The following is a 12,632-nucleotide window of genomic DNA, read 5'->3' on the forward strand; positions in this document are numbered from 1 at the left end:
CCTAAACAACCTTGAAACTACAATTAAAGTTAATGCCAAAGGATTTTTTTTTTTTCAATTTGTATTGGTTCAAAAATTTCTATTATGGAAAGTTTCTTGATATTTCCATGAGTAATGCTGCCTCTTTGCAACCCCAATCAGACATAGACTTATGTTTTTCATACATTCAATCATTACATTTCACTGTCCCTGCTGTTTTTAGGTGGTAAAACCCAAGTGATGGGAGAGATCAAGGTTGCTCTGAAGAAGGAGGTGAAGACAGAGGGGGACCAACTGGTCTTGGAGATTCTTCAGTGCAGGAACATCACTTACAAGTTCAAGAGCCCAGATCACCTGCCAGGTGGGGACCCAGTTTTGAGCTTGGTGCTTGCAACTTTTAAAGGGCTTGCGGCGTGACTAATCCACTCTTCATCATTTATTAAATGTGTCATCAGATCTGTATGTCAAGCTGTACGTGGTGAACGTTGCCACCCAGAAGAGGATCATCAAGAAGAAGACCAGAGTTTGCCGACATGACAGAGAGCCGTCTTTCAATGAGACCTTTAGATTCCCCCTCAATCCAACAGGACACTCCATACAGGTATGGCTTCAGCAAAAAAACAAACAAACAAACAAAAAAAGCTCTGTCATTTTCATATTTCTGTGTATCTTTCATAATCACAAGGCAATCACTTTTTTTCTTTTTTTTTATTTTGTTGTGAAACACACATGAATCTTGAAAATGGACCATTATCCATAGTTTATCCATACCATAGTTTCCTCTTTTACAGTTCAGCTTCAATGTGTCACTCTCTAACTGCACTTTTTCTCCCTCTGATCTACTTCTAGCTTTTCCTTGTGTCCAATGGGGGAAAGTTCATGAAGAAGACCCTGATAGGAGAAGCCTACATCTGGCTGGACACGGTGGACATGAGGAAGAGAGTGGTCAGCTGGCACAAGCTGTTTGTCAGCTCCACCCAGACCAACCCCTGAGCACCTCATCCAAAAGGAAAAAAAAAGGTTGGCGATGAATTTTAGCTCGGAAATCCAGTTTGACCAAGAAGCGAAACGGAGTCAACAAAAGAGACCTAATCAATCCTCTGTTGTTTTTTTGTTTTGCTCTTAAGTTACAATGAGGAAGAAATGATGTGATGCCATAACTGTCACAGTCCATCACTGCCAGCAGCATTTCCCCCTCCCTCGTACTGGTTGTTGTTTTAGCTTTCAGGATGTGAAACATGCAAAAAACCACAGCGGGCACTGAAACTGGATTAGCAGCAATCGAGCCTTGAGGAGCATGTGGGTCTTTTACTTTTTCTTTTTTTTTTTGGTGCTGTGCACAAACTGAGCTTACATCTCTTTCATCACTAACGGGGCGATGATAAAGAAAATAACCGATTCTGCGTTGTGTGTTGTTTACATGGGAGTCATCGTCATGAACGCCTAAATTATGGTGGTGGTGTGTTTGGAAAATCAGTGGTGTTTTAAAAAAAACAAAAAAAAACGAAGGAGCGCATGGTGATTGTTTTGTCAGTTTCAGTTTAACGTAGATGAATAAATATATCAAAGCCTGTGCGGAAGAGGGAGGGAGGGCGACTTTTGCTATGATGAGAAGCTAAAATGTACAGCACTTCAGACTGTAGATATCAGAGCCTGTTAGAGGAACTTTATATAATAAAAAACAGAATTCACATGCAGAATATATCAAAATGGCATAATACAGATTTAAAGATCTCTCTTGTCTATATCTAGCTCTAGTAGACACACAATCTCTGTTTGACTGAGGGCGTGGGTGGTGCACTGACAATCCAGTAGGCTACTTTAGTCTGCAGCGTAAGCTGCTGTGTGAATGTGGACCTACGTGATCACGAGGACGCCGGGGAAGGTAGCTGAGTCACGACAGACGAGGTGCACGGGGAGGCGGTAGGGGGTAAAAAAAGAGTTTGTTACGCTGACGCTGACAGAATTGATTTTGCGAGGAGCCTTCGGCGCTTCGAGTCGACCGGAAGGATTGTGAGTGACATCCGCGTGGCCCGAGCGGCGGCCGGGGGAAATTGTCCCGCATTGGGTCTGAGTTGAAGGTTCATCGGCCTTCAGGACAGACGGATGTAATCTGGGGAGACTCGCTTGTGACTGGGGAGGAGGTGGGAGGACTGGAGGAAAAAAAAAAAAAAAAAGTAAGGCTGTCATGGTTTAAAGAGGCAGTCTCACTCTGTAGATGAAGTGTTGCAGTGAAAAGGAAAAAAAAAGAGGTTTTACACAGGGCGCGGTCTTCCAGACTGAACTTTCTGCTGGAGCCTCTGGATGACAACGACACATATCAAGTGGGCCGCGACGTCGCAAAGTTCAATCCAAATCGACATCTGGCGGCGGCTTACTTCAGCTATTCTGCCGCGCAGCTGAGCGAAGCAGATGAAAAACACCTTTTTTGAGATCCGAGGCACGCGCGCTGCCTCGAATGTTAAGTCGGCAACCGAAGAAGAAGAAACGAGCTCATCGGTTCTCCGTCATATGTGCATTTTTTGACCCCGAGGGCTGCCTGTTGTCCGTCATATCTGTGCATCTACTTTGGTTTTGTAGGCCACCAACGTAACCCACACTTTTGCAACACCTAACCACGACGTCCGCCGCTGTCCTTGCTCGACAGCCTCTGCTCTCCGTGTACTCGTTTAGCGCCCCCTAGCCATACACCCGGAGCTCCGCCTTTGTGTCCAGGTCTGCCGTAAAAATCCAAAAAAAAAAAAAAAAAAAAACCCTCGCTCTGCTGTTCTATGTCAGTGAACCAGCGTCTTTCACTGCCTGCAAACCAAATTGCCCTCTCAGGCAGCGCCTATTAGGTCGTGTTCAAGTCAGTAGAACACAGGGCTCACTGCTAGCTAGAGCGGGCAAAACCGTGTCTTCATCTGGAAATGTTCTGCCGCCACCTCTACGAGATCAGATGGGATGGAAACATGGAAAAAAAGAGACTCTCTCACAGACACTCAGCTAAATGGTGCGTTCAGGCGCAGGGCCGATGCAATTTCCGTAAGGAGGGGAAGAGCGAAGACACTTAGATGTCAAGTTGAATCTCATATCACAGGCACAAATGAGACGAGAATACAATAACGAGCGGATCGCTGTTGATTAAATTATTTTTGCTGTGCCAATCTTGATTTTATTCCCTTTTTTTTATTCCGACCCCCCCCCCCCTTTTGTTCTAATTCTATGCAACATCAGTGTGTTTGAATGTTTTTTTTTTTTAAACAAATATTTAATCCGTGGTCTGACATTGTGTCTTATAAAAAAATAACTTTAATTTGTACATCACGTAAAAAAAAAAAAAATATATATATATATATATCTATCTGTAAGCTTTTTTTAAAAAAAAATGATTTTAATATATATTGACGCTAACTGTCGTAAGCGTCAACTCAGAGCTTGTGCACTTTATTACAGCGATGTTGAGTTTTCTCATCTTGTGTTAAACTGTCCTTGACATGCAAAATATGGAGTTTTGTGTTTGTGCATTGGGGGGGGGAGAGAAAAAAAATGGGTTGAATCACGGTGTAATGTGCTGACAGAAAAAATATTGTGCTGTGCATTTTGTATCTCTGTGGCAAAAGAAGAAAAACATGCAGACACGCTGGGGGTTCCTAAAAGCGATGCACAATTTCGGAGGGGGGAAAATTTGACTTGGCGACACAACAACGCTCACGGTCTCTCTGGCAGCCAGTGAGTTAGACGTGTTCCCCCTCAATACTCCGTCATGACTGTTTGACCCCAGGTGTTTCATTAGCCATCCCCCCCCCCCCCAAGCTTTGGAGACTGTTTGTTCAGATCGGCTGTTGCCTGTAATTGTGAACTCATCCATTCGTCGTCGTTCAGAGGGGTGTGAATGTGACTTAAGTCCTTTGACATGTTGTACATAAAGTGTTTATTTTCTACAGAGATTGAATGTTTATATTGTCCAAAGGTTTGAGCATGTGAGTGTTAAGAATTTCAAAAAAAAAGAAAAAAAGAATAGATGAAACTAAAAATCACAGACAATTTAGAGACTTACTTGTACAGAAATGCGTGTCTAGAAGTTGTATAAGGGGAGTAGACCGTGTAATCTAACACCTGTGATGTCAACCAATCTGTGCAGCCATGTCCTGTTTATGGTTGAAAAACTACAAAGTGGTAAACAAAACAAAAAAAGAAGAAAAAACAGCAACAACGACAAAAAAAAGAAAATAAATCAACTTTAATAGTTGTTTGAGAGTTTATGTTCTGGATGTTGCATGTTTTGTTGATGGTTTGTCTGTATATTTTGCCTACAGATTATGTTTAAAAAGAGACAGAATATGTAAAGATTTATCTGTATGCTGACTGTAAAGAAACATGCTTGTAAAGTTGTCTTGTTTTTCACTCTGTGTAAAAACAAAGAAGATAATGTTATGGTTTTGTGGTTGTACACAGGATGTGTTGAGATATTATGCAAAAATTGTTCTGTAAAAAAAGAAATCAGATGTTGACCCCCATCCCCAAGCATAAAGAATAAATATTACAATAAGAAGAGCTATATTAAACACGCCGAGTCGAACCTTGTTTTGAATCGCGACACCATACACAACCTACTTTGTATGTTGACTTCATGACAAGACAAAGACACATTAAGAATCATTTAACATCTGTTGCGACTCTTTTCAGCCCAAGGACCGGCAATAATATGATAAAAACAAACAGAGGAGTAGATAGTGCAGAAAGTGTACACTGCCATCAGAGCAGCTCCTAGTGTCTATTAGAACAGCTGCAGGCTTAAAAGAAAAAATAAGATGCAACCACCAGATGGTGCTATTTGATAACTCCTATTTGATTTACAACACCCTACTATGTGGCCCTGCCATGAACTGGTCACTTGTCCGGGGTGTCACCCTGCCTTCGCCCAATAACAGCTGGGAGAGGCTCCAGCAGACCCCCGTGACCCTCGACCCATCGGAAATGGATGGATGGAGGTATGGATGGATGGATAATCCAGTGAGCAGCGGTTGTGTGGAATGTTGTTGATGTTCTTGTTGATGTTGGGGTCAGGTATCTGGACTGGTTGGAGACCATAGAAAGGCAACAGGAACTCAAACAACCGCTGGTTTCACCAGCAGAATACAGTCACTGGGGGCCCAGCACATCCAGCCTTGAAGCAAATACTTACTGGCCACTTCATAGCTCACCCGTTTCTTCATAGAAACGGGTGAGCTATATTTTGAAGAACTAAGTGTAGTATGTGCATATAGATGTACTTATTTGGCTATTTGTGTAGCCCCAACAAATCCATCCTTTCCCAACAAACACATGCGTGGCTGGTCGGTGGTGGCTGTGGGGGCTGTTTGGCAGCCACACTTTTGTCCGTCTGACACAGGTTCACCACCTCCAGTGTGGATGCAGAGCGAATGAAAAATAGCTTGAATGTGAGCGCTTTAAATAGCACGCAGCTAAAGCATGATATATGACATATCCTAGCCATGCTACTACTGTTGCTGATAGAAATAGTAGCCCGTGCGTCACTTAAGAGCGTCATCACGTCCGTGTCAGGGTCAGGCCGCCAAATACCTTTGCTGTTGTAGGTTCCAAGAACCTCCAGCAGATGGCAGTGTCCTTCAGCAGATCCCCCTCAGCCGCTTCTTCTTGTATAAACTCAGTGCGTTTTTTTTTTTTTTTTTTTTTTTGTAAGTCATTTAATGCCAAATGTGTCCCAGTCTGCTGTTGGTTCTTGGATTGGATCGATCAATTACGACTGCATGTTTTATTATTCTAAACTTGTTCAAATGGCATATTGTGGTTATCTTTTATTTCCAAATATAAACTAAAGGGTTTTTAATGTCCCCTAGTTGAGTTTGGCTATTATCTTGCTTCATATATGAGTGAGTTGCTGACCCAATGTTACTCCAGAACTCTGATAAAGATCCAGGCTTAATTTCTGTGTCGATATTAAACTGCTCACTTTTTACACAGTAGGAAAAAAAAAAAGAAAAAAAGTCACAATCCCTATAAATCAAAAAAAAAAAAAAAAAAAAAAAAAAAGCATTACCTCCAGATGTCTTCAAAAGACGTCTTTATGCTCCCCACCCGCCCCACCCGGTGCAGTCTATCTTATTACACTTTCATGCTCCTCCAATCTGCGTGACCTCTCCCATCCTCGCCGCTCACTCGCTTCTCTCCGTCACGTCGGCGGCGGCGGCATCTGTTCCTCGGCGAGGAAATGAGTGTGAGCGAGGTGTGGCGGGAGGGAGAATGCTGTGGGTAATGTGACAGGGGAGGGAGCGGCGGGGGGCGGGGGGGGCAGCGGTGCAGTGCTTCGAGAGAAGGGGGCGGAGGGGGGGTGGTGGTGGTGGAGAGAGAGACTTGTGGAGGAGAGACAAAGAAAGAGGGGAGGGGAGAAGAAGGGTGAGAGGACAGGAAAGATGGTGTGAGGTTGCCAGGCAACGATTGATAACCAAATCCCCCAAGCGTCGCGCTCGCGTTGCCCTGCCCTCCCTCCAGGCCTGGATCTCTCTCTCTCTCTCTCTCTCTCTCTCTCTCTCACGCACGCACACACAAACAAACACACACATGCTAGTTTATGCTCTAACATTGTTGTTTAACAGTTCAATAAAAAAAAAAAAAAAAGAAAAAAGCGCAGCATTCCATATGAATTTAAAACCACGTGCAGCAACTGTGACTTCACCGCTGCTTGCACCTCCCCTGCAGCGGGATGCGCGGCGCCGCGTTGCCGCCTCGCATTCAGCCCTGCAAAAAATGGGCGATGATTGATTGCGGCGAGATTTATAGGACTTTTACCGGCGCTCGCACCTGAGATTTTGCACTGTACGGGCAAAAATCAATAGATCTGTCACACGGCTCCGGCGCGCTTGATTCCCATGTGGGACGGTGTCGCGGCTCGCTGGCGCTCACTCCAGCGGCTGTGACTGATGGCGAGTGGCAAAGATTGCGCTATCAAAGTCTGTAAATCCACACTGGGGTCGGTGGGAGTCGAAGGGTCTCCTCGCAACGAGTGCGTCCGCATTTGTATTCGCCGTCTGTCCGCACTCGTGCAGGTACCTGTGGTTTCTAAGCAGGTGTTTCCTTACGCAGAAGGACAAAACAATTTGCTTCTCCCAGTGGGAGAAAGACCTTCAACAAGGGGGGGCGGGGGGGACTCATTTTACGATAGTTATTGGATCCAGTTAGAGGGTGTGTGTTTTTAAAGGGCTGGTGTTTAAAATATAGTGGCATCTAATGGTTGGAAAGCATACTGCAGACAATGTCAATGAGCAGGTCAAGGGAGGTACAGTATGTTGTGCCTCCATATGGCAGCTTCCTTTCCAAGAAGACCTGCTGCTTTTGTGTGAATAGAACCCCTTGTCCTTATTGTCGAAACCCAACAGTTATTAGCTTTGACTATACAGAACTCAATAAAATGCTAATTTTATTTCATGCGACTAAATTTCTTAAGTGTTACACAATGGGACCGTGACGTATTTGTTTTCCTGGTAATTAACGGTCGACGGTAAGAAAACATAATGCGACAAACACCAATGTTAATCCCCACTTTTCGACGTCACACTGTATTTCCTTCTTAATCATGAAACCCTGAGCACATCAGTGCAGGTGTGGCTCAGTCTCGCTGTTTTTTGTGCATTCTGTCTGAACTCAGAGGTAGCGGAAGGGTCTCTTATGAATCCTATGCTGAGGAAAAATACACTTTTATCATGTAATAAAAATGCTCATATAGTCATTGCTCCGTCAATGAAACAGCACTCATATATTTAATAAATCCATCAAACATTACAGAGTAAAAAAATGACTTTTTGTCTATCTTGAGGCCGGCTAAATGTTAGCATGAAATCGTAAAGTTGAGCAACTGCAAGAGTTAATCGATTGTCTTCATTATGTCTTCGTTCTTCATACCTTCACTTTTTCATTTTTTTTTTTTTTTTTTTAAAGACGAGGGTTTTCTTTAAGAGTTCTCTGTAATAAGTCACCCCTCTGTTTGGACTGCATCACTCCAGAGTAACAAGCACTAACAATCCAACATGTAATCTGGCGTCGGCCATTCTGCGGCCACCTAACCTTTTGCGGCTGCTCTCTAAAGTTCATCAGTGTTCACCAGCTTGGACCCCCCCCCCCCTCCCCGCCCAGCGTTATTTCTCAGTTTAACATCTTTAACCATGTTCCTCACCATCTCTCTTTTTGCACACTACACTACTGTTTTCTATTTGTGCTTCTTATTTGGGGCAAGCGGACGCTTTGATTTATATGTATTGACTTCATCTAATGGACTAGATCTATTTTTAAAAAATCAATCTCATGCCATAGGCCCCTTTAATAGTTACACATCGGTCATTTAAAAAAAAAAAAAAAAAAAAAAGAGCCATGCCAAAATTAATGACCAATTTACAGCTCCTGTCAGTCACGTCTCAAAGGCCACTGTGACGGAAGCTCAAGTGTCCTGATGCTGTGAGAACTGTGAGTGCCTCCTGAGCGGCCGCCCTATAGGACGCAGGGCGCACATGCAGTCTAGATTGTAGATAGAGAGCGGAGGGAGTGAGATAGAGGGAGGGAGGGAGGGAGGGAGACAGAGGGAGGACCATCCAGCCTCGGTACCTGTTAGAGCGCTGGATGGCCGGCTCATCAGATTAGAGGCGTCAAGTCGGTTAATCTGCCGCTCACGCTGCTGCTGCTGCTGCTGCTGCTGCTCACCGCTCCCATCATCGGCGGCGAGGCGGCAGGAAAAGAGAGGGGACACGTTTGGCGTTGACGCGCGTCGGGGAATCTCCCCCACCCCCCCTCACGCCAACCCTCACACACACCTCTTTTTTCTTTTTTTCTTTTTCTTTCTTTTTTGGTTAACAATGGATACCTGCAGGGCGCGAGCCTGGGTGTTCCTCGTCCTGGTTTGCTTCGGCGGCTCCGTGGTATCGCAGTTTCCGACGCAGCTCATGTAAGTAGCAGCGCCTCAGCAATCCAATTAAGAGCCGGTGGACGTCGCACGCGCGCACTCTTTGTGCACCCCCCCCCCGTGCCTGCGCCCGCGCCCCGTGGCTTATTTTTAAACTGATCAGCTGACTGCGTTCAACAAAAAAAAAAAAAAATAAAGGCTGAAGGGGGGGTTTACGGCGGGGCGGGCGGCCGGGCGGGTTCGTTTCATTCATGCACCGGTGGTCATCCCCGAGGGCGACACACGTTTTCGGCGGGGCTGTGTGACTGGGGTCGCCACCGGGCGGTGATTACTGCAGTTTGTCGCCGGCGGAGGGGAAGAGGGGAGGTGGGGGGGGGGGGTGCGGCCGTGACAGCTCCTCGGAGAAGTTGTGGAGAGAGTGCGACGCTCCGGTGGCTTTTATTTCGAAACGAGTTGTCCCCCACAGCCCTTTATGACTGGCGGTAGGGGGGGGCGTTTATTTGTTGTTGAGCCAGTGAAACAAAGTGACCTGCGCAACACTACAAGAGCCCACTGGTCTTGAATGTGCTTCCTCGCTCTATGTAATCCATAATCTTGAATTAAAGATGCCCGGAAGGGTGTTACGGACGGTTGCGTCCCAGCAACTTTAATCAATCAAAACAGATTATGAAACAGGTTTGTCATGGTGGTGCACATTCACACGCAGTTAAAGGGGGAGAGTCTTTAAGGCTACGTCCAGACTGCCAGCCAAAATCTGTTTGTTTTTTTTGGTTTTTTTTTTAGCTCATCCAGATTGAAACCGGATTGCTCTTTTCTAGTCTGAACGGTCACAAATCACATGAAATCAGATTTTTGCAAAACGGATTGAAACCACCTTCGGAGGGGTGGTGGTGGTGGTGGTGGGGGGGTAGTTTCAAATCACATTTGGACAGATGCTTCTCAGTCTTAACAGTTCCAAACAGACCGATCGGTCAATAATGTGGCCCAGTGTGAACAGAGCCAGATCCCATTTGGACACTTGCTAAAATCAGTGTGGGCAGTCAGCCCCCGGATTTGAGAAGGAATCTGATTTGAATCAGATTCACCTGCAGTCTGAACGCAGCCTAAGATAAAGTGACCACTCTGTCTTTAGGACATATATAAGTTTCAGTAATAACCCAATCTACTGTACCAAGTGTCAGTGTCTGTTGTGAGCGTGTCTGTAGGAATGACGTAGTCGCCATATTGAGTTGGCTGCCACCGGTGGAGGTCCTAAAACAAACAGGCCGGCCTGTCGTCTGCCACTCAGCGCGACGTGCCTTTGACATCTGCGCCGCAAAACCTCTATGACTAATTCCCTGAACCGAGAACGGATGAAAGACCGAAGAGGAGAAGACTGTCACCAGTTCTTCGGCTGCTGCCGCCCCTGCAGACGGCCCTGGGCAGAAAATATAACTACCCCCCCCCCCCAACCCCCCCCGCACCCTCTTCATACAGCTCTCTGCCCTTCAGAGTAAACACAATTACTTACTGAACAAATATCCATCTGCGGCCTAATAGTGAAGGCAAACAACTACTCCACCGCCAACAATCCCACTTGAGCCCAGTCGGCTCGCGCTCGCCATGCATTTTGCGAATGGCCGAGCAAATGAGCGAAGCGCGTAACGAAGTGTTTTGGTTTTTTTCTGTTCCGGCCGCGCTTTCGTGAAATGTTCTCATCTCATTGTCACCGGGAAATTGATCTGCGCTGTAATGGAGTGAACGCTGAAATGCAAAGAGTGGATGCGCTGCGATATTGCTTTTGAATGCTAGCGCTTTGCTTGGTTTGTTCTACTGATATCTAGTTTCATCACGTTGTATTCCTACATTTGCTTTTTGTTTTTTTTGTTTGTTTCAGATGCTGGCTGAATTCAGTAGTGGGGGGGAGGGGGTCCCTTATGAATCCTCTGCAGAGAAAACACATTTTATCATATATATTAAAATATGCTCACCTAGTCATTGCTTCCTCATAAAAAGACAAACAAACATCTGCAGCATTAGATTGAATAAAAACCATCGAACATCAGCAAAGGAAAATGACTGTTTTAATCTTGAGGCTGATTAAACATTAAAAGAGTCGTGGGTAACTTTAATTGCTCTGCTTCAGACGCCATCAATATACAGATGAATGCAAATTAACACGTCATAGCCTGGCATCAGTTCTTCCGGCACCACCACGCCTTTTATAGCTGCTCTCTAAAGCGCCGCTGCTCTCTCATCAGTGTTTCTGCCAGAAACACCTGAAACCAGCTCAGACTACCCCCCCGCCCCCTCTCTCTCTTTCCCATGCCTCTCCCCTTCACTTCTCTCTTTTTCCACATTACATCCTCTCACCTCACGTGTGAGAGGAGTGATTATACAGCTTTCTTAATTAAACGGAGCGCATAGAACGGTTGCGTCTGCCCATATTTTTACGGCTTTGTCTTAATTGCATCCTTCTGTGTTTCAAGACCCCTGGCAGACAACTATAAAGTAAAGAAAAACAAATACATGCAGCCCTGCGATGGAGTCGACCCTGCTGTCGCCCTGTGACGGCTGGAATAGGCTGCGGCGCACTCCTGTGACCCTGAGTGCAGGCGAAGGCGGCATAGAAGATGGATATATAGTGTATGGAATGGTTTTGTCCGATACGTTCTTCTTGATTTCACCAGAGGAATGTATTCTGTAAATATATACTGTCTATTTATGCCATAGTTTATTTAAAAAAAAAAAACAAAAAAAAAAACAGCTAACTTGGGTTCGTTCCTCATCCTAATCCTCCATCTCTGCTCGGCTGCAGTCAAACTGGGAGACGGAAGCGTCTCCGCAGCGCAGATGTCGAGAGACACATTAACAAAGTGGGTGAAACAAGAACGGGACAAACATCGGCTCACCGCAGGGGGGGGCGGGGGACAGGGGGGCTCGTGAATCGGTCGCAACGCGAATTACGCAACGCTAAACGCAGTCTGTTTTGAAAGACAGCAGGATGCCGAGTCCCGATCTCCATCTACACCCACTGATCATTTTATTTAAAGCACGCGGTGCTGGACTGAGAACCGCTGGGCCCTTTTTGGCGGCGCAGTTTTTTTGGCGGCGGCCGGCCGGTCGGCGCTGCGGGACTCTCTGCCGCTGCTTGCATGCTCGTTGGTCTTTCCCTGCCTCACTCTGCGAAGGCTGCCTGAACCGGACCGCTCTCCAGTCTCTGCCTCGGTAATGGTGTGAAATTAGACTGTAGTTTAACACAACAGCCAACTCAGACTCGCGCTATGGCTAGCTCATTACTCTCTCTCTGGCGTCAAAGTGATGGAAGCACAGCATCTGTCTCTCGCTGGCTGCCTCGCCTCGTCTCCCCGCCTCTCTTTCTCTTTTGCTCTCATTTACTCTTCCCGTGACTGAAAAAAAAACAACAATGTAGGCCAGTGTCTGACCTAGTTGCCATTTGTATATGCCTTTATGTGTGTGTGTGTGTGTGTTTGTGTGTGCGCGCGTGCATGTGTGTGTTTAATTATCTAGCATCGTACCAGCGGCTGCAGTAATCAAAGCCCGGCAAGCAGTGCAGGAACATTTTTGCGACATCAGCTCAACAGGGATATTTTCTTTTTTCTTCAAATGATCATTATTGTTGTTGTTGTGTCACATTGCCACAATTGGATTCTTGGAAAATGAGCTTACTGTTGGTAAGAGTGTAAAAACGAGAAGTTAATAAGCAAGGGTCGATGCCACTGCTTTATTTGTTTGCATATAAAATAAAAGTAATATGTCG

At 45.7% G+C, this 12,632-nt stretch overlaps 2 protein-coding genes across 3 annotated transcripts in view; both read left to right on the plus strand.

The window, feature by feature from the left end:
- Positions 1–183: 183 nt before the first annotated feature.
- Positions 184–1,062, plus strand: LOC142900258 (protein piccolo-like). Its single transcript, XM_076044438.1, has 3 exons — positions 184–340; positions 435–580; positions 829–1,062. Exons 1-3 carry the CDS (start codon positions 220–222, stop codon positions 970–972), a joined length of 411 nt encoding a protein of 136 aa, XP_075900553.1. The 5' UTR covers positions 184–219; the 3' UTR covers positions 973–1,062.
- Positions 1,063–8,574: 7,512 nt separating this feature from the next.
- Positions 8,575–12,632, plus strand: part of LOC142900263 (voltage-dependent calcium channel subunit alpha-2/delta-1) — a 67,895-nt gene continuing 63,837 nt past the window's right edge. For both annotated transcript variants that reach the window (XM_076044442.1, XM_076044444.1), the window contains exon 1: positions 8,575–8,914. In XM_076044442.1, the coding sequence (XP_075900557.1) occupies positions 8,826–8,914 (89 nt within the window). In that variant the 5' untranslated portion in view covers positions 8,575–8,825. The remainder of the gene's footprint in view (positions 8,915–12,632) is intronic.

The sequence above is a fragment of the Nelusetta ayraudi genome, unplaced genomic scaffold (assembly GCF_046127955.1).
Source record: "Nelusetta ayraudi isolate G7.1 ecotype Tasmania unplaced genomic scaffold, CSIRO-AGI_Nayr_v1 ptg000080l, whole genome shotgun sequence".
Classification (NCBI taxonomy): domain Eukaryota; kingdom Metazoa; phylum Chordata; class Actinopteri; order Tetraodontiformes; family Monacanthidae; genus Nelusetta; species Nelusetta ayraudi.